Here is a 23,943-nt window from a genome sequence, read left to right as displayed (position 1 = left end):
GCATTGGGTTCAGCGCTCGGCACGGAGTCTGCTTGAGACTCTCTCCCTCTCCCCTTCCCTCTGCGTGCGCTCTCTTTCTCTAAAATAAATAAATAAATCATTAAAAAAAATCTACACTCTTAGCGACTTTCAAATACACAGTACGGTGTTATTAACTGTGGTCACCATGCTCTAAGTTGCCTCCCCAGGACTTACTTATTTTATAACTTTAAGCTTATATCTTTTGACTCTCTTCACCCATTTCACCCCCTTCTCCTCCCCTGCCTCTGGCAACTACCAATCTGTTCTCTGTATCTTTTTTTTTTTTTTTTTAAAGATTTTATTATTTATTTATTTATTTGACGGAGAGAGACACAGAGAGAGAGGGAACACAAGCAGGGTGAGTGGGAGAGAGAGAAGCAGGCTTCCCGCAGAGCAGGGAGCCTGATGCGGGGCTCGATCCCAGGACCCTGGGATCATGACCTGAGCCGAAGGCAGACGTTTAATGACTGAGCCACCCAGGCGCCCCTGTTCTCTGTATCTTTGAGTTTTGTTTTTTTTAATGAAGGCCTAGATTTTATCAAATAATTAGAAGGAGAATTGACCTTGAGTAGCTAATGTAGTGGTTTTCAGTTACTTTGCTCCTAACTAAGGAGTTTAGTAAGTGTATCTTATTATATAATTATATTTTCGTAGGCATGGCAGAAAGCACGAAGTGATGGATGGGAGCGAGCCTTTTGTGAAAAGAATTTTCTTTCACAAGCTACCATGGAAATAATCATTGGCATGAGAACTCAGTTGCTTGGTCAACTTAGAGCATCAGGTAAAATTTTCCCTAAAGAACTTATTTAGTCCACTGAGAGTACCTTATCTATACTTCATAGTATTTTTAGTGTTAACTGATGCCATCTTACATTATTTTAATCACATTTTCACATTGTTGTATATCTTGTATATATGAACTGCTTTGTAGACGCCTATGTGATCTCAGCTTTTGTTGGTTAAAAATATGATATTGTAGAAGCTGTAGCTGAGAAATATATGAATACTGTAGGCAGTGAGCAATTTATAGTATATTTATATTATATTTATATTTATAGTATATTTGTTGGCAAAAAGCAATTTAGATATTGTAGTTCTGTTTTATCACTCTTAATAAACAGTTGCTTAGCTCTATAATAGATTTAAATATATAAGTAGGTTGATACAAATGTGGTCTTCTTATTTTTGGAACATAAAACAGCTAGTAGTCTCTTTAAGGCACTTAATTTTTTTTTTTAAGAGAATGGCAGTATTGTTATGTCATTTTAGAATTATTTCTTTAAATTTCCTTTTGAGTAGCATAGTACATTGAGAATGTAGTCGAGGAAGAGTGCTAGAGCCTCGATACATGGATGAGCTAAAGTGCCAAAGTAATACGAGGAGTGAACCAAAAGGTTTTAGAGTGGTCTCAAATATTAGGAAATATGAAGGGCTTTGGAAATTCAAGCAAGAATATATGTATTGTCTTCATTCTAGAATTCATGTCTGTCATAACCAAAATGTTATTAATACCAGTCAGAAGAATGGTTTAGATTTTCAGCTATGATTTTAGTACGTTTCTTTTTTTTTTTTAAATTTTAGTACCTTTCTGATGGCATCTTAACGATGAACTTTATATAGCAAGGATGTGTATTTTTTAAAAGTCCCTAAGTCCCCAATAAATCTTCTACTTACTTTAGCCTGAGCAAACCTAAACTTCTTAGAACATTGATTCCGTATTTTAAACTTTACAGAGGAGATTTTATTAATTATTGTGGAATTTGAATATCCTTAAACTTATATGGGTTATTACAATTTTTGTAAAAAACGCACACGTTTAAAAGTATATTTTGCACAATAGAAAAAGTCGGTGTGGTTTTTTTCCTTCTTCTAGGTTTTGTTAGAGCACGAGGTGGTGGTGACATTCGAGATGTTAACACAAATTCCGAGAACTGGGCTGTCGTTAAAGCTGCATTGGTGGCAGGCATGTATCCTAATTTAGTCCATGTGGACAGAGAGAATGTAGTATTGACAGGGCCAAAGGAGAAAAAAGTTCGGTTTCATCCCACTTCAGTTCTCAGTCAGCCTCAATATAAAAAGGTAAAACATTTTTAATGCTCTTAGGCCTTGAGGTGAAACTAATCTAATTTACATAGTTGAAGAGCAACAAAAAGATGCTCCAAATACCAACCTGCTTTAAGAAATTAATTGGTTATGTATAATTCATCATTGGAACAAAATTTTGATGAAATGTTAGAGTTGGAAGAGGTAATGTGTTAGGTAATGAGGACTTGCGTTCCAGCTGCATGAGCAGTGACTTGCTTTAATGTTTGCTTGACTACTAATATCCATCATCTGTTGCATTGAGGGACTTTTTACAGTTTAAAAGTAGGTGGTAAATACAGTTAACAAGTTTTTGATTTATTTTTCTGATAGATTCCTCCAGCCAATGGTCAGGCTGCAGCGATTCAGGCACTGCCCACAGATTGGCTTATTTATGATGAGATGACCAGAGCCCACAGAATAGCTAATATTAGATGTTGTTCGGTAGTGACCCCCGTCACTGTGTTGGTGTTCTGTGGACCAGCGAGGCTGGCAAGTAACGCTCTTCAGGAACCTTCCTCATTTCGAGGTAAATGTATCATAAGGAAATAAAAATTGATTTGAAATGAAATTTTTTTTTTTACTAGACCAAATAAAATATGAAATTCCAAAAGTTTATGTAGGAGTAGCTCCCTTTTGCTATATTAAAACTAATTAGAAAATACTAAAGTATACCTCAGTTCTTAAAATTGATTTCTAAGGTAACTTGTTATTGATTTGTGCATTTTTGGTTAATCTTGGTGATAGGAAGTTTACTTTTCTCTCCCACTTGAAATTACATAATAGTTTAACATAAAGGCAATTGTTTAAGGGAAATAATAATAGTAACCCATGACCCCCTTTCCCTTATGCACTTTTTAATAATATTTTAAGACTATTATGTGATATTTTTAAAGTTATATATATTTTAAGTTATTTTACATTCTGCTATTTTCATTGTGCAGAATATAAATTTTCAAAAATACTTTATATTAATGGCTGCAAAATATTCTGTCACTTAAAAGTGGCATAATGCATTTAAAATGCTCCTTTACACTTGCTTGTTTTCAATTTTTTGCTATTCAGTGATTCAGCAAATATTTATTGGTCAACTCCTATATGTCAAGGGTGCTAGGCATTGAAGATGTAACAGAAAATAGGATAGACAAGGTGTTTTGGTCCTTAGGAGTTCACATGGCAGTGGGGGGTAGACAGAAAAAAAGTAAATAATCTGCATGCTACTAAGAAGGAAATAAAGAGGACTGCCTTAGGGGTGACCTACTTTAGAAAGAGACCCTGGAACAAATATCTCTGAGGAGGTGTGATTTGAGTATAAAACGTAAAGTTTGAGAAGCCACCAGCCATGTGAAGATACACAAATAAACTCGCGGTAGGAGAAGATGGCACAAAGGGCCACAATTCTCCACTAGGAAATGTTCTAGGAACTGACAGAAAGGTTATGGGATTGGGAGCATAATGATCAAGGGGAGAGTGTAGGGTAAGATGAGGTTGAAAGAAAGGCATGAACTTGTAAGCCATGGTAAATGCAAGGGAAGACACTGAAGGATTTTTTTTTTTTTTTTAATTTTTTTGACACTGAAGGATTTTAAGTAAGGGAGTAATATGATGTTATTTAAGTTCAAAACGATCATTCTGGCTGTGAGGATGGATTGTTGCAGGAGGAAGAATGGAAGGGAGGAGGCAGGTAGGAGGCTTTTGCAGTGTGTGGTCTTAATGACAGATAATGATGGCTCAAAACTACAGCGGTGGCAGCTGATAGGAAGAGAAGGAGATTCAAAATTATTTTGGAGGTACTAGTAACTCCTGGATTGTATGGGTGGTGAGTGAAAGGGAGGAGTCAGTAACTTTCAGGATTTTGGCTGTGGTAGCTTGCTGAATAATTTTTTAAAATTCTTTTTTCTTCTTGATGTTCAGCTTGGGTGATTTCTGCCACCCTGTCTTCTAGATCACTGATCTGTCCTACTCATCTAATCTGATGTTGATTCCCTTTAGTTTATATTTCATTTCAGTTATTATATTTCTCAGCTTTCCCCTCATGTACTGTTTTAGAAAGCTTACATGATTGTATATTACATTTGGCATCTTTATTTTTTTAAGTGTTTATTTATTTAAATAATCTCTACATTCAGCATGGGGCCCGAACTCACGAACCCGAGATCAAGACCTGAGATGAGATCAAGAGTCAGCCACTTAACTGACTGAGCCACCCAGACGCTACATCTCCTTTTCTTCTTTTAAATTGAAACCTGTGAATTTACATGAGCATTTCTTGATTTATAGTGTTTTCATTCCCTTCTTTATGTTCTCAGTTTTCTTCTTCATCCAGTTATTATTTAAAGATTGTGTTTTGATTTTTAAGTTCTTGTCTTTTTTTTTTTTTTAAGATTTTATTTATTTATGGGGCGCCAGGGTGGCTCGGTTGTTAAGCGTCTGCCTTCGGCTCAGGTCATGATCCCAGAGTCCTGGGATCGAGCTCCGCATTGGGCTCCCTGCTCCGCGGGAAGCCTGCTTCTCCCTCTCCCACTCTCCCTGCTTGTGTTCCCTCTCTTGCTGTGTCTCTCTCTGTCATATAAATAAATAAAAAAATCTTAAAAAAAAAAAGATTTTATTTATTTATTTGAGAGAGAGAGAAAGAGAACACAAGTGGGGGGTGAGGAAGGGCAGAGGAAGAGGGAGAAGCAGACTGCCCGCTGAGCAGGGAGCCTGATGCGGGACTTGATCCCAGGACCCTGAGATCATAACCTGAACTGAAGGCAGACGCTTAACCGACTGAGCCACCCAGGTGCCCCATTCTTGTCTTTTTTTTATTTCGTTGCATTTTGATTAGAGATTGTAGTCCTTAAAATGCCTTTTCCCCCCTTTTTATAAATATTGAGACTCAATTTGTGAACTGTTGGATTTGGAGAGCTCCCCATCCAAACCGTTAGTGTATCAGGCGGATTTGTGTAAATACAGAGTGTCTGTGTATACTGACTTCTTTTGCTATAAGATGGTAAAAGTGAAATTTTTTCCTTTCAATATGTGTTTGAACAGCAGATGGTATTCCTAATGACAGTAGTGACAGTGAAATGGAAGATAGAACTACTGCTAATTTGGCAGCTTTGAAGCTTGATGAGTGGCTTAATTTCAAACTAGAGCCTGAGGTATGTTGCTTTTCAGTAGTGTGATAAGTTTCTTTCATTCAATGAGTATAAATTGACATACAGTATGTTGGAAATTACACCTTTACTATTGAGCCCTTAGTATTAGAGAATATAGTTTGTGTTTCAGTTTTCACAGGGCCCTTATGCATTCTCTGACATATTGGGGTTTATTTAAGTAGAGGATTTGAAAAGCCTCGATGTGGCTCGTATTTAAGCACAGTGATATTTGAGTATTTCTGTGTATGTAAGAAAATACCAAATGTTGGGTGGTACAGAAGAACTCCCTTTATTTCATATAACTCTGTTTCTGAGAAAAAGATACGAGTTCATTCTGTTTTCTCTTTTTGTATATCTCTGAATTGGGAAAGATGAATGTCTTTTTTCAAATTAAAAATGTTCTTGACAAAGCCTTCCCTTCATGCCATCTCCACCTTTATTTATTTATTTATTTCAAGGTATTCACACCTACTATATTGTTATTGTCCCCCTTTAACTTTCTGCATAGTTTACTCCTTTTAGAACAGGAATAAAAGGGGCAGTACATTATTTTCTAACCTTATGCCATCAAATCAGTTAATACAGATGCTCAACACATTTAATTATACAAAATCAATTTGTTTTGAGTTACAAAATTGATGTTGATATGTAATTAATGAAAAAAATAAGATCAAAAAGATAACTATAAGAATATCCAGATATATACCATATTCCCATTTATATGGATCTGATCCATAAAACATCAACACATTCACTTAAAAACTAATTTAATCCATGGATCAAGGCTATATATTCAAGGTATTTTAAGGATGCCAGGATACTACAAGAGCTGGAGAAAAGAGTTTGGGAACAGTATATGCTTGCTAAACAAGAACTATGTTTATTTAGCTAGTGAATACCTAGAGTAATAAATTTTTACCTCATGATAGCAGTCAGACTTGCAAACATGCAGAAATAGGAATTAAGGGTTTTTTTTAGAGTTATTTATTTGAGACAGAGCATGTGCGTCAGCGGGAGGAGGGACAGAGGGAGAGGGAGAGAGAGAATCTCAGGCAGACTCCGCACTGAGTGTGGAGCCCGATGGGGGGCTTGATCTCATGACCCTGAGATCACAATCTGAGCCGAAATCGAGACTCAGATGCTTAACTGACTGAGCCACCCAGGCACCCCAGGAATTAAGGGTTTTAAATGTGGTTATAAAGTTCATAAAAAATCAGACTGAGGGGCGCCTGGGTGGCTCAGTCGTTAACGTCTGCCTTCAGCTCAGGTCATGATCCCAGGGTCCTGGGATTGAGCCCCGCATCGGGCTCCCTGCTCAGCGGGAAGCCTGCTTCTCCCTCTCTCACTCCCCCTGCTTGTGTTCCCTCTCTCACTGTGTCTTTCTCTGTCAAGTGAATAAATAAAATCTTAAAAAAAAAAAAAATCAGACTGAGGTATATTTACTCAAAATGTTGAGATTCATTAAGTGGTAGCAAACAAAATAATTCCTCAGACAAATGCACACTTTCCAGTATACATATTATTGGGGGAAGAAAGGAGAAGAATGTGCATTAAGTGGTGAAATCCACCAAGCTGTATATCAATATTCTGTTACACCAAACAGTTTGGAGACAAGGGAGTTGCTCTAATATAATTTCAGATTATGGTTCACTTGGCTAAAATAGGTTGGTTTGCCATATTAAAAGTTTACTACAGTAATTTTTCACATAAACATTTAGACTTGAACTCCAGAAGTAAATATGGCATGATTATTTTGCTTTTAATCTGTCAAATAGCTAAAAGTCAACAATTTTAAAAACTATAACAAAGAACAAGTTGAAGTGATGTGACTCCTACGTCATTGAACCCCTCCTAATGGTCAACTGTTAGTATTTAACCAATTCAGAGAGTTAATGAATCCTTGCATTCATTCAGTTTTCTGTGCCTTAGCTAGGATGTGTAATTACAAAAGATAGATACTGGTAAAAGCTCCGTCTCTATTTTTAAAAGATCCTACTATATCCTTTTTTTTTTTTTTTTTTTTTTGAGGGGGGAAGGTGGTCAGCTAACCTGTCAATAGTCGACAACTGGTTAGGTTTACTTTTTTACTCTCCGTTCACTTGTCGCTTCAGCCTCCTGGAGTCCCACTTCCATTTGCACCAGCCCTTCCCTTCCCTGAAACGGTCCTTGCCAAGGTCAGCATGTCCCCCATGTTGTCATGGCCAGCCCACTGTGTTGAGTTCACCCTTTCTCTCATGTTTGGCACTGTTGTCCATACCCTTCCTTGTGTAATTCTGCCCTTCCCCATTTTTCCTCCTCACCCCTGTCCCAACTTCTTTGTCACAAGTTAGTATGACATTAATCTTTCCTGATTCTTCTTCTTTCTTAAAAAGTCATTCCTTCTTAGGTTCTTTCACTGACTCTGCTGTATGTGTTTGTGCCTCAAATGTTAGATATTCTCCAGTACTCTGGGCTTTCCTCTGCTCTTTTCATGTCTCTGTACAATCTCTAGGGACCTCACCTCGGTGTGTGGATTTAGTAACCATTTATGCACGGATGACTGCCAAGTCTGTCTATATTTCTAGCTTCGGCCTTTCTCTGCACTTACGAGTCTAGCTGCCCTCTGGATCATCGTGTGGATGTTCTACAAGCACTAAAATAAAATAGGAAGGGAACTAAATGTATTTTTCTTTATTGACTCTGCTGTTACTATTCCAGTTCTAATCACACTCTACCCACACACTATTTGCCGTCTCTTCCATCGGCCTGTGTCATTTGATTTTGTGTCTCTAGTCCTCAAATATGATAAAGAAGAAATGTTATCTCATTGGTGCAACAAAAAGAATGAAATACGCTGCTTCCTGACCAGTTGCAGAGTGTCCTTTGGAAACAGTTGCAGACCTTCCCTAGTACGTGGGTGTCTTGCGCATGGGTTCGCCATCTGGCTTGGGCCTCCTGGACCTGAGGGGGCCGATCGTTCTGTTACAGGCGGCCGGTTTGCTGCTGCAGCTCCGGCACAAGTGGCACAGCTTGTTTTTGCGCCGAATGAGAGCTCCGTCTAAACCCTGGTCTCAAGTTGATGAAGCCACCATCCGAGCCATCATAGCTGTTCTCAGCACCGAAGAACAGTCTGCAGGCTTACAGCAGCCATCGGGGATAGGCCAGAGGCCAAGGCCTATGTCTTCAGAAGAACTCCCTCTGGCATCGTCTTGGAGGTCAAATAACAGTAGGAAAACCTCAGCAGATACGGAATTTTCGGATGAGTCTGCGACTGCAGAAAGGTAAACTGATAACATTTTTAGCAAAATGGGAGACTTTTTTTTCCCAGGAAAATGAATTATTTATCATGGAATCATGCTTTTGTAATATTTAAAAATTACTTATAATCTAAAATACACAAAAAGGTTACAATAAAATGGGAAGAGTTTTTTACCCTTTTTTTTTTTTTTTTTTTAAAGATTTATGTATTTATTTGAGGTGGGGAGGGACAGAGGGAGAGGGAGAGAGAGAGTCTTAAGCAGACTCTTTGCTGAGCAGGGCTGATCTGACGACCCTGAGATCATGACCTGAGCCGAAACCAAGAGTTGGGCACTTAACCAACTGTGCCACCCAGGTGCCCCAAGTTTTTTACAAATATTAAGATAATATGAAGGATTTTAAGCTACTGGTATCTATAAGTCATTTAATAAGGCAATTTTTTTTTTATCAGGAAGAACTCAAAATGTTTAATTTCAAGAATTCACAAATTTAGGGTCTGTTAAAAAGCTACCAATATTTTAAAATTACATATTTTCATTGATATATGTCAAGTCATAACTTTCCCAGATATCCTACAGCAAGAAGTATGGGCTGTGGCCAATTAAAAGAACAACCTCCTCACAAGTCTTACCTAAGTATCAATATTGCTGACTAGTATTCCTCCAGGAGATCAATTATTCATTCATTTATTCAGTGACATATTAAACGTGTGTTGTTCTTGGTGCTTATAAGAGATACAGCAGTGTACCAAACAGACAAGATCTCTTCCTTCAGAGAGTTTATCTTTTATCCAGGGAAGGCATATAATAAGTAAACAGATTTACTGTAATGGTAAAATCTGTTACACTTTAGCCAAATTCTTCTTTTCTTTCCAGCATTTAGCAATTAGATATATTTTTATTTACTATATGATTATTAATAATAATAAGAGAGCCCTTATATTGAATTATTTATCCAAAAATGTATTTTGATTATATAATAGTGGTTATAATGAATCATTGGCCATGATTCAAAAATATTTGTTGTGTAAGAACATTTGTTAGAATCAAATTTAAGTTTCTCTATATCAGTTAAAACATTTTTTTACCCTGTTATAATTGATAACAAAAACAATATTCTTGTCTGTGATGCTAGTTTTGGCAATATTGGTAGAAAGTCTGTGTGGTAAGATTTCATTGTTAAAAAAATTGAAAATAGAAACAGGGAAAACATTAAAGATACGTGATGTTTACTGTTTTTTAAGGATCAGATGGGGCTGTTAGTGTCTTCTTTTGGTCAGATTTGCATATTTGAATGAAGCATACGGCTTCATCAGGTCAGACTTCTGTTAAAGGGGAGTAATCCATACTGGTTTCCAAGTTCTTCAGATATTACACTTCAGGAATAATTCAGGCATTTGCCAAGAAAATCTTCTCATAATGTGTGTTCCTGAATGTTTCTCTCTGATGTAGGCCCTGCTGGGCAATAGAAGAGTAAAAGGCGCATTTTCTTCTTAGACACTACCCACCTTTTGAAAAGATTGTTCTAAAAACTTACTTGAACAATGGTTTAGGATGTGGGAATAGATTTCCAAAGAAGTTGTTATGTGGTAATGTTATTCCTAGGCCCATCTATAAAAATCTGTTAGGCTCATAGAGACTCTGTGTGTTGTGTGTATGTATATGTGTCTGTGTGTATAAATGCAAATGTATAGGTGTGTGTGCATATATTCACATACGTGCACACACACATTTTTGGAAAAAAACTTCCTTTTAAAGTAATAAATGCTTATTTAATAAAAGTTAGAAATTTAATAAAATTAAGAAAATCAAAATTATAAAATGTAATATTAGTTATAATTCAGATATTGATTGTCTTACAAATTTAGTTTTTCACCTGTGATACTGGAATCAACCATTTCCATTTCCTTACAACTTGTAGCCTGGCACTCTTCATTTTCTTACCTGTTGAACAGTGAGATCTGGAATTTCATCTACCTTCAGACTTTTGGTAGTATTAATAGATAAGGTCTGGACTTGGTGGATTTGGTGGGGAATAGAATGAGGATGCTTAGGAAGATTTATTTTTGGAGGGAGAAATTAACAGTCTTTGTGAGATTACTTCTTGGAGAGAAAGTATTTACAGTTAGAATTTTCACTCTGCAATGGTAAGATATATTTACTCTTTACTCTATATGTAATATACTTTTTTACTATATTTACTATTCTTTTAATAAAAACATTTTATTGAAACTATTTTAAAATAGTTTAAGAAACTATTAAAGTAATAGAAATTGCCCATGTTCCAACCTAAATCATACCAATGTGTTGGTATGTCATTTTCTAAATAATTTGATGGCAGAGGACAAGTGCATTCTACGAGAGAAATGAGATAAAATGAATTCCATGTCAGAACTTTTTTTTTTTATTTTTTTTTTTATTTTTATTTATTTATTTATTTTTTTAAGATTTTATTTATTTATTTGAGAGAGAGAGAGAGAGAGAGAGAGCACATGAGAGGGGGGAGGGTCAGAGGGAGAAGCAGACTCCCTGCTGAGCAGGGAGCCCGATGTGGGACTCGATCCCGGGACTCCAGGATCATGACCTGAGCCGAAGGCAGTCGCTTAACCAACTGAGCCACCCAGGCGCCCAGAACTTTTTTTTTTTTAAACTTTTTTTTTAAAAGATTTTGTTTATTTACTTGACAGAGAGAGCGACAGCGAGAACAGGAACACAAGCAGGGGGAGTGGGAGAGGGAGAAGCAGGCTTCCCGCTAAGCAGGGAGCCCGATGTGGGGCTCGATCCCAGGACCCTGGGATCATGACCTGAGCCGAAGGCAGACGCTTAACGACTGAGCCACCCAGGCGCCCAGCATACTTGTATTTAAATAATTATATAATGTTAAAGACCTCTCCAATAGCATCATACAAGAGGTTAGGAATTTTGTAAGGGAAATAATACTTTGAGTATTTGTTAACATTAAGTTAAGAATTTCTGTAGATTGTTAAAAATATATTTTTACCTATTGTTTGTGTAAGGGCACCCTAATATCTCAGATGTTTTTTAACTTCTAAGTGTGAGAAAACGAAATTCCCTTCTTAAATATTACTCCATATATCATAATGCCACTGGAACTTTGGTTTGAAATGGAATCTGCTTTATATTATGAACTTGTGTGTCACTGATCTTTATTTCCTCCTTCCCACTTAAGAGTATTGATGAAATCTCCATCTCCAGCACTGCACCCACCTCAGAAGTACAAAGATAGAGGAATTTTACATCCTAAACGAAGCACCGATGACCGATCGGATCAATCTTCTGTGAAATCTACAGACAGCAGTAGCTACCCAAGTCCTTGTGCTAGCCCTTCTCCTCCATCCTCGGGAAAGGTAGAGTATCTACAAGTTGATGTAGCAAGGAACAGATTGCTAGCACATTTCATGTTACATATTGAAGCAAAATGACAAAACAATTCTACTTTTGGTTACTAATTGTGGTCTTTGTTCTAGATATAAATTGAATCTGGCAGACTTGAGACACCTTGCATAAATTTTTTAGTTTTTCCTGCTTGCCAGAGATTTCTAGTTATCCCCATCTTGGGATGTTTTAAAACTAACAGATCGTTTACCGATGGCACGTAACTCAGCCATCCAGCATTTCCTTTATGTATTGTTAGAACCTTTTTTTGTTAAGTTACAAGATGATCTCAAACTAGTTTAGATTTGTAATTTCAGAATTGCAAACAGTGGTTTCTTTGAATTACTAATTGATTTTTCCATTCAGTGGTTATATTAAAAAGATGGGGTGGGGTTAAGAAGATAGGAAATGTTGGTAGGGAATTGAGAACTATGTATCTTTTAAAAAATTTGTAATACTAATGATTTCAAATGTTTAGAGTATGTTTACTTTTAATTTCCTGTGTTGTTGGTACTGAGTAAGTATTTGATTAAGGTTATTTAGCTATATGTTGTGTTCTGGGGAAAATGTCTGCTGAAACACTCTTTTTTAAAAAATTTTTTATTGTTATGTTAATCACCATACATTACGTCATTAGTTTTAGATGAAACACTCTTGTTAAATAAGAGGAAAATAAATGTTTTTTGTGGATTTGCATTCTTAGGTTTTAGGGTGTTTTATTTTTAAGTATCTTTATTTAGGTATATACACAGTAAGATTCAATCAGTTTAAACTGTACAATTCAGTGAATTTTGACAAATGTATATAATTATATAAACGTATCACAGCCACATACAGGACATTCCCACCAGCCCTGGATCATGACAGCGGCCGAACTGCTCTCTGTCCCTAGAGTTTTGCCTTTTCTGCAATTTGCTCTAAATGGAATCATATGTATGTAGTTTTTTGTGACTGGGTTATTTCACTTTTGAAATTCATCCAAATTATTCAGTGTATTATTAGTTCATTACTTTTTATTGCTGGATAGTATGGCTAATACCATGGAATGTTTATCCATTCACCAGTTGGACATTTGGATTGTTTCCCACTTTTTGGCTGTTATGAATAAAGCTGCTATAATATTCAAGGACAAGTCTGTGTGTGTACGTATGGTTTCTATTCTTGGGTAAACATCCAGGAGTAGAATTGTGGGATTGTATGGTTAAGTGCATGTTTAACTTTATAAGAAACTATCCAGCTATTTTCCAGAATGGCTATGCTTTTTTCCATTCCCTTCAATCATCTGTGAGGGTCCCAAATGCTCCATGTTCTTGACAATACTTGACATTATTAATCTCTTTAATGTTAGCCGTTCTGGTGGGTACATAGTGATACCCGATTGTAGTTTTAATTTGTGTTTCCCCAATGACTACTGATGTTGAGCCTCTCTTCATGTGCTTATTTGCTGTTCCTGAATTTTCTTTGGGGTGAGGTATCTGTTCAAATTTTTGCTTAACTTTTTTTGGTTGTTTATTGGTTGGTTGTCTTTTTTATTTAATAGAAAGATTTTAAGAAATGTATTCTAGATATAGATCTTAATTATATATGCTTTGCAACTTTTTCTAACAGTCTGTGCCTGCATATTCATTTTCTTAACAAGTGACTTTTGAAGAGCAGTGTTTTTCATTTTGATGAAGTCCGTTGTAGCTATCTTTTTCTATCTTTTTGTCTTATGGTTCATATTTTTTGTGTTCTAAGAAGTCTTTTTTTTTTTTTTTTTTTAAAAGATTTTATTTATTTATTTGACAGAGAGAGAGATAGTGAGAGCAGGAACACAAGCAGGGGGAATGGGAGAGGGAGAAGCAGGCTCCTTGCCGAGCAGGGAGCCCGATGCGGGACTCGATCCCAGGACCCTGGGATCATGACCTGAGCCGAAGGCAGACGCTTAACGACTGAGCCACCCAGGTGCCCCTGTGTTCTAAGAAGTCTTTGTTTAACTCTGGGGTGCCAGGATGGCTTAGTCAGTTGAGCGTCCGACTCTTGGTTTTGGCTCAGGTCATGATCTCATGGTCTTGAAATTGAGACACCCCCTCCCCCATGGGGCTCCACTCTCAGTGGGGAGTTTGCTTGAAGATTCTCTCCCTCTGCCCCTCTCCCCACTGACACGTGCACATGAGCGTGTTCACTCTCTCAAATAAATAAATCTTAAAAAAAAAGAGAAATTTTTGTTTAACTCAAGATTACAAAGATTTTCTCCTATGTTTTCTTCTAGAAATGTTGTAGTGAGAGCTCTTACATTTAGCTAGATGCTCTGTTTTAAGTTTTGTTTATAGTATGAGCGGGTCACGGGCCATATTTTATCATTTGCCTATACAGTTGTTCTAGCACCATTTGTTGAAAAGATTACCTTTTCCTTTGAATTATCTTGGCACCTTTGTCAAAAATCGATTGACCATAAATAATGTGATCTACTTACTGGACTCTATTCTGTTGCATTGATCTTTATACCTCTCTGTTTTGCCTCTGCTACAGTGAGTTGTTTATAGTAGCCTTATACTAAGCTTGAAACCAGTTAATTTTTTTTCTCCAACTCTGTTGTTTTTTAAAATTGTTTTGGTATTCTAGGTGTTCCAGTATTCTTTCATATAAACTTTAGAAAATGCTTGTCAATTTCTACAGAAACATTTTTTGGTATCAAGTGGAATTGCATTGATTCTGTAGGTCAGTTTAAAGAAAACTGACAACAGGTTTTAGTTTCCTAATCCGTAAGCATGGTATACATCTGCATTTCTTTTGATATTCTTTAATTTTTCACAAGAGTGTTTTGTAAATTTCAGAGTTCAGGTATTACATATTTTTTGTTAAGTTGATCTCTAAGTATTTTATATTTTTGATGCTGTTCTTTAAATTTTTAATTTCCAGTTGTTCATGGCTAGCATATAGAAATACATTTGACTTTTGTATATTTACCCAATATGCCACGATCTTATTTCATTTATTAATTCTGTTAGCTTTTTATGTAGATTTCTCAGGATTCTCTACATGCATAATCATTTCATCTCTTAATAAAGGTCGTTTTGCTTTTTTCCTCTCTAGTATTGATTCTGTTTATTTCTTTTCTTGCCTGTTCTCTCTGATTAGAACGTCCAGTAAAATGTTTAATAAAAAGTGTTGAGAGCAGACATCTTTGCCTTGATCTTAGAGGGAAAGCTAGCCCCTAGTTAAACCTGTCACCATTTATGATAACATAACTGTGGGATGTTTCCTTTTGGATGCACTTTGCTGAGAGGATTTATTAGGAATAAATGTTGAATTATGTTCAGTGCTTTTTTTTTTTTTTACATCTACTGAAATGATAACAGAATTCTTTTTTTCTTCTATTAATAAAGTGGATGTCATTGACTGTTTTTGTAATGTTTATGCCTCACTTGGTCATGATGATTATTGTTTTAAATATTATTGGATTTGATTTTGCTTAATCAAAACTTCTGTTAAGTTTGGGATCTTTGTTCATGAGGGAGGGATATTATGTAGTTCTCTTTTCTTGCGTTGTTTTTGTATGGCTTTAGTATCAGGGTAATGCTGGCCTCATAAAATTAGTTGGGAAGTCTTCTTTCCACTTAAGGTTTTTGGAAGAGATGCCTAGAATTGATGCGATTTTTTCCTTAAATGTTTTAACTTTCCTTGGTGTATCTCGAATCAATATTATACACTTCAGGTATAGTTTGAGAAGCTTGCAACAGTATGTTTTTATTTTACCCCTTAGTCCTTTGTGTTACTGGTCTCATACATTTTATTTCTACATACATTAAAAATGCCACAGTGTAGTATTTTTTACTTCGTAGTAAACTATCTTTTCCCAAAAGTCAGAAAAGTGTCTTTTATATTTATTCAATATTTACCATTTCTTGTGCTCTTTATTCTTTTGTGTTGATGTGAATTTCTATCTTGGATCATACACTTCTGTCTGGAAACCTTTTAACATTTCTTTTAGTACAGATATTCTGGAAATGAAGTCTTCAAGCTTTTGTCTGGAAAACCTTTTTCACTTTTATTTTTGGAAGATATTTTTACTGTGTATATAATTCTGGGTTGACAGTGGTTTTCTTTAATTTATGCAAAGATGTCTTCACATTTTTTTTTTTATCTCACCACTTCCCCTCCTTTTTGGGACTTGTGAGAGGCAAGTGTCGATACTATTCCACAAGTCACTGAAGCTTTCTTCATTTCTTTCAGTTGTCTCTGTTTCATTTGAGATGGCTTCTCTGGCTATGTCTGTAAGTTCACTGAGGTTTTCAATTTGTAGCATCTCATCGGCTGTGTATTCTTTCTACTGTACTTTTCACTGCGAGTATCATATATTCATCTCTAGAGCACCCTTTGGGTCTTTAAAAAAATACCTTCCATTTCTCCTTTCAAAAGGCATGTTCAAGTTCACTTTACCTTCTTGAACATAGAGCATGTACTTATAATAGCTGCCCTGCTGTTCTTGTCTCCTAATTCCATCATCTGTCAGATCTGAATCTTTCCCTGTTTGTTCATTTTTTTGTCCTGGTTATGGGTCATATTCTCCTGTTTCTTTGCATTCCTTATAGTTTTGTTTGGCTGCTAGATTTTTGTTGTATTCCTTTAAGTACTATCAGACATCGTTCTGGTACATAGTTAAGTTAGTTGCAATCAGTTTAATCTTGTCGAGATTTACTTTTGGAAAGCAACGTTAGGGCAGGTCCAAAGCAGTTTTTTATTCTGCTACTAATTTAGTTTCAGTACCAAGGTGTGAGCCTTCTGTGGGCTAATGCCCTCTGTATTAACAGTTCTTTCCATCTTGGCTGGGGATAACGTGGAATACTCCCAACCTTGCGTGAGCTCCGGGAATGGTTTAGTCTACTGCTTTCCTCTGGATCTTTCCCTGGCGTTAGGTCATGTTTTCTCACTCATATGCAGGTCAGTACATAGTCAGAAACTTGTGGGGACCCCTCTGCAGTTCCTCGGGAACTTTATGTCTGTGCAACTCTCTTCTATCCAGCACGCTGCCATGCAAACTCTGACTACCTGGGTCTCTCGACTCCAGGCTCAGTCTCTGCAGTTCAGGGAGACTGGGGTTCTGTTTGTTTCCCTTCCCGGCACTGTTGCCTGGAAACTGTATCCAGGCGGTAAGCTGGAGCAATTTTTGTTTTGTTTTCAGCCTTTGAAAGTTTATTAAAATATTTTCTGAAAGTACATTTGGAGCATAAATCAAAGTTTGTATTCCAGGATCCTTTCTTGATAAGGGATTTTGAATGCTCTTGAAAATGAGTGCTTGGTTTTGGCTCTTTAACCTCATTTTGATTGAGTCTTATGTAGCTTTTCAGGCATGATGGAGCTATTTGCATTTGTTGAATATTTGGTAAAATAATTTGGTTTATATGTTTATGAAGATGTTATTTAACGGAGCCTATTGATTTCGAAAGGTCAAATTACCTTTCAAGAACTTATGCATTCTTTTATAGGGCTCAAAATCTCCTTCACCAAGACCAAACATGCCTATTCGATACTTCATAATGAAGAGTAGCAATTTGAGAAACCTTGAAATTTCTCAACAGAAGGGTATCTGGTCTACAACCCCTAGTAATGAGCGGAAGCTAAATCGAGCCTTTTGGGAAAGCAGCATGGTTTACTTGGTATTTTCTGTTCAAGGATCTGGACATTTCCAGGTGAGCCATCCTGAACCAGTAAAATGGGGTTGTTCTGGCTGCAGGTTAGACCACACAGATTAAAACAAAAGCCAAAAACCACCCTGGCTTTTTATTGTTTCGGGATGCAAGAACGCATCTCGTTTGACTGAGTATGAGGGATGTAGTGTTACCTCTTGAAGGGAATGACTCTAGGGATCCTGTTGTTTTCCTTGTCTTACCAGAACCTCTCTAGATGAGCCATTTCTCCTTCTGAGGACAGCTTTAGATTTACTATTTTTCAGGTGAATTAAGAGTAACGAGAAGCTTGACTTTTTGGTAAAATGTTTATTTAAATAGGCAAGGAAGTTAGAATTGATAATCCAGAATCTGAGTGTGTTTCTTAACTCCTCTTGACTCGATGTCTATCTGAATTTAGAAACTAAGGAATTTATTATTTGATATTATTATAATTTTTGGCAGTAAAAACTTACAGGTTAGATTGTATCTGTTTATCATGGAATAAGTATGGGTTTAGGGCTGTTAATACATTATTTAGAAAGTATCTGTTCATATTGAAATTATGTTAGAAGGCTGGAATCGGTCTTCCCTCTAAAATTTGCTAATACATCTTTTTATAAAAAAACAATAAGTAACTTATTTTTGTTTTTGTGAGATACCATTTTTATATTACATTTTTACCTTAAAATTTAAAAAACCTCAGAGCTTTCGCAGATAAATTGAATTCAGACAATTTTAATATCATCCTCACCTTTCCCCTTGCCCTCGTTTTACCCGCAGGGATTTTCTAGGATGTCTTCTGAGATAGGAAGGGAGAAGAGCCAGGACTGGGGCTCAGCTGGACTGGGAGGAGTATTTAAGGTGGAGTGGGTCCGGAAGGAAAGTCTTCCCTTTCAGTTTGCTCACCACTTACTCAATCCCTGGAACGACAACAAGAAAGTCCAGATCAGCAGAGACGGGCAGGTATATAGTGGCATTTAATATTTGTCGTCTGCTTTTCTTTTTGTTTTGTTTTGCTGTTATTTGGTGGTTTGAGGAGGGAATGGAAGAGTACAGAATGTAGGTTCCATATGCACACGGGAGATGGTGGTTCCGATTTGTGGAGGAGCTGGTGAAAACCTGCTTGTAGGTGTTTGACAGAGCTCATGGCTTTTTTTAACAGTTTGTAACTTTGGCTTCTCTCTGTCATTACATACATATAAAATCTTTCATAAATTACTTCATGGAGGCTCCTGTTTTTGTCTTACTAATGGAAGATATGCTCAAAACTGAGCGTAATTCTGAAGTAATTTCACTGAAGTCTAAGGATAACAACAGTATCTGACTCCTTTGTGCCTTAACTAATTATGTAACATAAATAACAGCCTTTTTATATTTTTGTGGCTTGTTTTATTTCTGTTACGTTTGCTTGGCCTCTATCATGCTGCTGATGTGCATTTTGAACTAGTTAAGGGGATGGGAATTACCCTATATATGGACCACGGTGCTAGCCGATTTATATCAAGTAATTTAATTTAATGCATATTGAGTTATTAGGCCAGTTTTAGTCAGGAGAAATAGGAGAAATTATTCTAAGGTCACACAGCTAATAGTTTATTTAACCCATTTGATTCACTTTAAATCACCATATGGAAAGTGTTCGGGTTCTTTTTAAATGCACATCATGTCACAAGAAGACTATAAATGACATTCTTTTGAATTGTATCAGAATATTTTAATTTTTATTCTATAATAAGGATTTTGAAGTAAGACTAATTCCTAAGATAAGAATATACTATACTCTCGATTATTTCATTAAAGCCCCCAAACATCTAATATGCTAGGTTTCATAGTAAATCTTTGAAAGCTGAAGCTGAGTGCTGGTGGTAAATCTCCATTAAAAATGAAATTCATTATTTCCAGATAGAAGTTCCAGGAGAACTGCATAGAAATTACCATCTTGTCACAGTTGTTGCTATTTTCGCAGGCTAACTATAATCTTGAAGTCTGGAATTGAACTTCACAAGCCTGAACGCAGAGAATCAGAGCAATGTGATTTTATCATTTTCTGGTAGAAAAATGAAATTGAATGGACTTTTCTTACATTTTTATCAGCATAGGTTTTGGTGCTTTAAAAAACTCAATCCAGTTCCTTTCGTGTTTATTCTGACTTCTGCTTTATCTAGGAACTAGAGCCTCAGGTTGGTGAACAGTTGCTGCAGTTATGGGAACGCCTTCCACTGGGAGACAAAACTGCAACTGACTGAACTCAGGTTATACTCTCCTTGACCTTGAATTCTGGCAGTATTTATGATCACTAAGGACATCTTTCAAATTATTTATCTTTTTTTTTTTTTTTAACTCTTTCAGAGCTCTGAGCTGCAGAAGAACATTGTACCTATTTAAAACCACCGAACACACTGACTTCTAAGAACTGAGATGGAGATGTGTGTTACGAGTGAATGGGCTTTTCTGGTTGAGAGTGTCACTTAAGACCCACCATCTTCATATAAAGGAGAAAAGGGTAATTTAAATTTTTATAGTGATCATAAAAAATGATTATGTAATGTTGGTTATTTATATGTTTGTCATTGAATAAAATAGTAGTGGTTTCATTATTTGGCACAACAGCAGTTATTTGAAACATACTTAATTTGAAGTTAAACATTTCATTTGTTGAAGACACTGACTTATAACTCTTATTGAGGGTTTTTTTTTTTTAATGCAAAGTAAATTGTTTCCTTTTAAGAAAGGCCTGAATATATCTGAGCACCATTTTAGAACAGTCAACACTTTGTTGTTGTTAAAGAAGAAGCAAACAACCCAATTCTAAAAATGCCCCTTTTGAAAATAGTGTGTGCTGATTAAGGGCTATTCATTCTGCCATTTTAAACCTGAGATACATTAAGAAAAAAAGGAGAGATGTCTTTTTCTTTGATTATGAAGTACAGTAAGATCTGAAGGAAATCAGGGTTCCTCCCTCCCTGTCTTTGATCAGATCAGATTTAGTGCTTAGTCTTATTCCTGGTCCTGCCTCTTAACTCGGTGTGTGCCATACCCCTCCCTTCCTCCCGCGTTACAACCTTCACACCTCTCTTACGTGAGCACAGTAATTACGTCCTCTTCGTTTTGGCTAGAGAAACTTGATTTAGACAAGTTAAAAATGGAAACAAATTAAACGTGTTAAAAAAAAAGTGCCCAACAGTTAGAGCTTGGTTGGTGTATATTTTTCAAACTAAAGCCCACAGCACTGCAATTCTAAATGCTTTCTATTTGTTTTCTAGTACTTTCCATCCTACTTACATTTTTGGATTTCTTATTTTTTTGCATTTATGGTTTAATAAATGGGAGGTAATTTTTTTTATAAACCTGTGTTAGTGCCAACTCACTTATATCTTTGTCATCTCAGGATTATTTGATATCTTTACCACCACTGTCTATAAAGGTTCCCCAGAAGCTTTTTGAAGGGAAATAAAGGTACAGGGAAAATGAAAGAAATGTCTGGGTTACTGAGCTCTTAAATAGAGCAGCTTTGATAGCACTTCTCATGATATATTTGGGTTATTGCTATGTGAAGAAAAACCAACCCAAATCTGATTTAAAGACAAGAAGACAACTCCTGAGTTTTTTGCTTCTGCATTTGAGAACAAAGAAGTGAAAAGTCATGGGTCAGCATAAGATCTTGAGAACCCTTCTTTCTCTTGGAAAGCATTGTATGTTGGCACAGTAGTTTAAAATGCAGCTGTGATTTTTGCCTATATTTGTAGTTACTGGTTTTTTGTTTGTTTTATACTTTAAGAGATATACCTGTAAATTGAGCCTATGTGAATTATGTTCTGCTGTATGTGTATTACAGTTCTTTTCCTATTAGAGCAACTTGTGTTTTTTCTGATAATGTAGATACATTTTGTTGAGGTATATATTTAGCAGTTTACGGTGTTCTAAATTTGGAAGTGAGGAGTTTTAAAAAAATAAAAGTTACTATAATTTCCTTGTTTTCTAATATCTAGCTCTGAATGTAAATGATGTTTGTTGATATTTAAAATGAACACAATTTGAATGTAATTAAAATGCTGTTTTTGGAAGAGATGAACTTTAAATATACTTATTAAATGAAATTCTGTTAAAATATCTAGATCTTGTTATTTCTGACAGTCTATAATAGGGCTAAGGTAACAATGATCAACAATATCCCTTGAAATATTAGTGAATTTTAAACACCTTGAAGAATACTAAATTGATAGAGAAGGTGATGATTTCATATCAGTGTCTCCTCCTTGAAAAAATTTGCCTTGTTACCATAAGGGGATGGAAAAAAAGCTCAAGACGTGTTCAGTATGAAATCTTTTGAATGTGTTCTCTGTCAGGACACTGCATCTTGGTATCGTGCCCCTGTGTGCACTGCACACGCCGGCCTCGCTCTTCGGTTACAGCAAAGCTTGGTGTGGAGGAGAGCATAATCTCAAATGTGTACTTTAGGGGAAGACCGATTTGTTTAAGACTTTGTCCTCAGAGACTCTTTCTTCACCATATATAAAGCTTTATTTCCTGCAACAGGGAAAGTCTGGAGGACCAAGTCAAATGAGCTTCACCCCTGAATCAACACCGGGGCACACATCCTGCCCTTGAACACGCCACCGATAGGTGATGACGCGTTCCAGTCTGTGAGCTTCCCACAGCACACGTGCTCACTGTGCTCCAGAACTTTCCGCAGCTCCTCTTCACGCAAAGGCCCGCCACGCAGTGCACTCAGTTCTGCCCAAGGCCCCTGCGCGTGCCTCGGTCTTTGCAGCCAAGGGTGAAATTTCCAGTCGGCTGTCTCATAAAATCACAAACGCTGCATACTGAAAATGGAACTACTGTTCTTTCCTACAACCTGCTCCACCAAAAGCTGCTCTCTCTTCAGCGGCCGCCATTTCTGCAAGGGGCGTGGGGGATGGGCTCGGAACACAGGTGTGTACAGCGTGCTGTGGTGGAAGTTCTGTATTACAGTGATCCCGTTTCCGTTTTGGTATACTCTAGCCAGGATTGAATGTATTAGATGAAATGGGAGGATCTTGTTCAATCTGAAACCCCCATTGCCCCCTTCCCGTCCCCCCCCCTTTTTTTTTAAAGATTTTATTTATTTATTTGAGAGAGAGAATGAGACAGAGAGCATGAGAGGGGGGAGGGTCAGAGGGAGAAGCAGACTCCCCGCTGAGCAGGGAGCCCGATGCGGGACTCGATCCCGGGACTCCAGGATCATGACCTGAGCCGAAGGCAGTCGCTTAACCGACTGAGCCACCCAGGCGCCCCCCCCCCTTTTTTTTTTTACTTAAACATTTTTATGATAATTTAGATGGAAGTTGTTTGTCAGTTAATGTTGGTTCTAGTCCTTCAAACTGTTCATATCTGCTTAATAACATTCACTGTACTAACCCTTCTTCAGGTTGTGGTGGGGGGGTAGTGACAGTTTAGTTACATCCTCAAGATAAAGTCTTAGTGAAAAATGAATAAATGTTCTTCAGTTAAATTTAAAAAAATACTCCCTTGCGGTTGCTCAAGGCCAGAAAACTTGCAGTCATCCTTGACATCTTTCCTTCGCTTAATCTCATCCAGCAGAAAATTTTCTTGGGTCTACCTTCAAAATAGACCTAAACCCTGACTGTTTCTCCCCTCATCTGTCACAACCACTCTGGACTGAGCCATGGTCCTCCTCACCTGGGTTACTGAAATTGCTTCCTAAGATGCCTTCCCTCTTCAACCTCTCCCCCCTGCCACCGGTCTGTTTTCCCCAGAGAAACCCATGATCCTTTCAAAACAGTTTGCATTACTCAGCTGCTCAAAACCCTGCAGTGGCTCCCCGTTTCTCTCAGGAGCCAAAGTCCTTACAATGGCACCAACGCGACATGATCTGTCCTCCGCTTACTCCACTCTAGCCACACTGGCCTTCCCACTGTTCCTTGAATATCCTAGGCCTGTTCTAGCCCAGAGACGTGTGTGAGCTGTTGACTCTGCCTAGAATGCTCTTCCCAGAATATCTCTTTGGCCATCTGTAAACATGGGGTGATGTCCCTTTGAATTAGTGTTTTTGTATTTTTTGGTTAACATGTAGTGTTAGGTTTCCTGTGAAGTTTTCTGTAAAGCTTATTTAACTTTTAGAAGTAACATGCAGTAAATCCAACTTTTTTTAAATGTGCAGCTCTGAATTTTGACACCAACACAGATTTACGGAACTTTCACCTCAATTAGGATACGGTTCCATCACCCCCAAACGTTCTCATGCCATCCCTTTGTAGTAACAGGTTCCTCTCCCCACTCATGCCATCCAGCCATAGATCTGTTCTCTGACATTCTAGTTTTCTCCTTTTGAGAACATACAGGTCGATTCTTACAGTATGTAACCTTGTGGGACTGACTTCTGTCACTCAGCATAATGCCTTTGAGATTGATCCAAGT

At 37.0% G+C, this 23,943-nt stretch overlaps 1 protein-coding gene across 6 annotated transcripts in view; it reads left to right on the top strand.

Moving 5' to 3' along the window:
* The window catches only part of YTHDC2 (YTH N6-methyladenosine RNA binding protein C2), a 70,871-nt gene extending 47,553 nt beyond the window's left edge, over positions 1-23,318 (top strand). For 2 of the 6 annotated variants that reach the window (XM_036065909.2, XM_078067617.1), the window contains 10 exons: positions 676-802; positions 1,895-2,100; positions 2,437-2,632; positions 5,137-5,246; positions 8,211-8,503; positions 11,670-11,847; positions 17,344-17,547; positions 18,307-18,489; positions 19,692-19,778; positions 19,876-20,123. In XM_036065909.2, the coding sequence (XP_035921802.1) occupies positions 676-802; positions 1,895-2,100; positions 2,437-2,632; positions 5,137-5,246; positions 8,211-8,503; positions 11,670-11,847; positions 17,344-17,547; positions 18,307-18,489; positions 19,692-19,772 (1,578 nt within the window). In that variant the 3' untranslated portion in view covers positions 19,773-19,778; positions 19,876-20,123. The other 4 variants (XR_013445866.1, XM_078067615.1, XM_078067616.1 and 1 more) reach the window with 4 other exon arrangements.
* The last annotated feature ends 625 nt before the right edge of the window (positions 23,319-23,943 follow it).

The sequence above is a fragment of the Halichoerus grypus genome, chromosome 2 (genome assembly GCF_964656455.1).
Source record: "Halichoerus grypus chromosome 2, mHalGry1.hap1.1, whole genome shotgun sequence".
Taxonomy (NCBI): Eukaryota; Metazoa; Chordata; class Mammalia; order Carnivora; family Phocidae; genus Halichoerus; species Halichoerus grypus.
The sequence above is the reverse complement of the archived record's forward strand: the minus strand, read 5'-3'. Positions and strand labels throughout refer to the sequence as shown.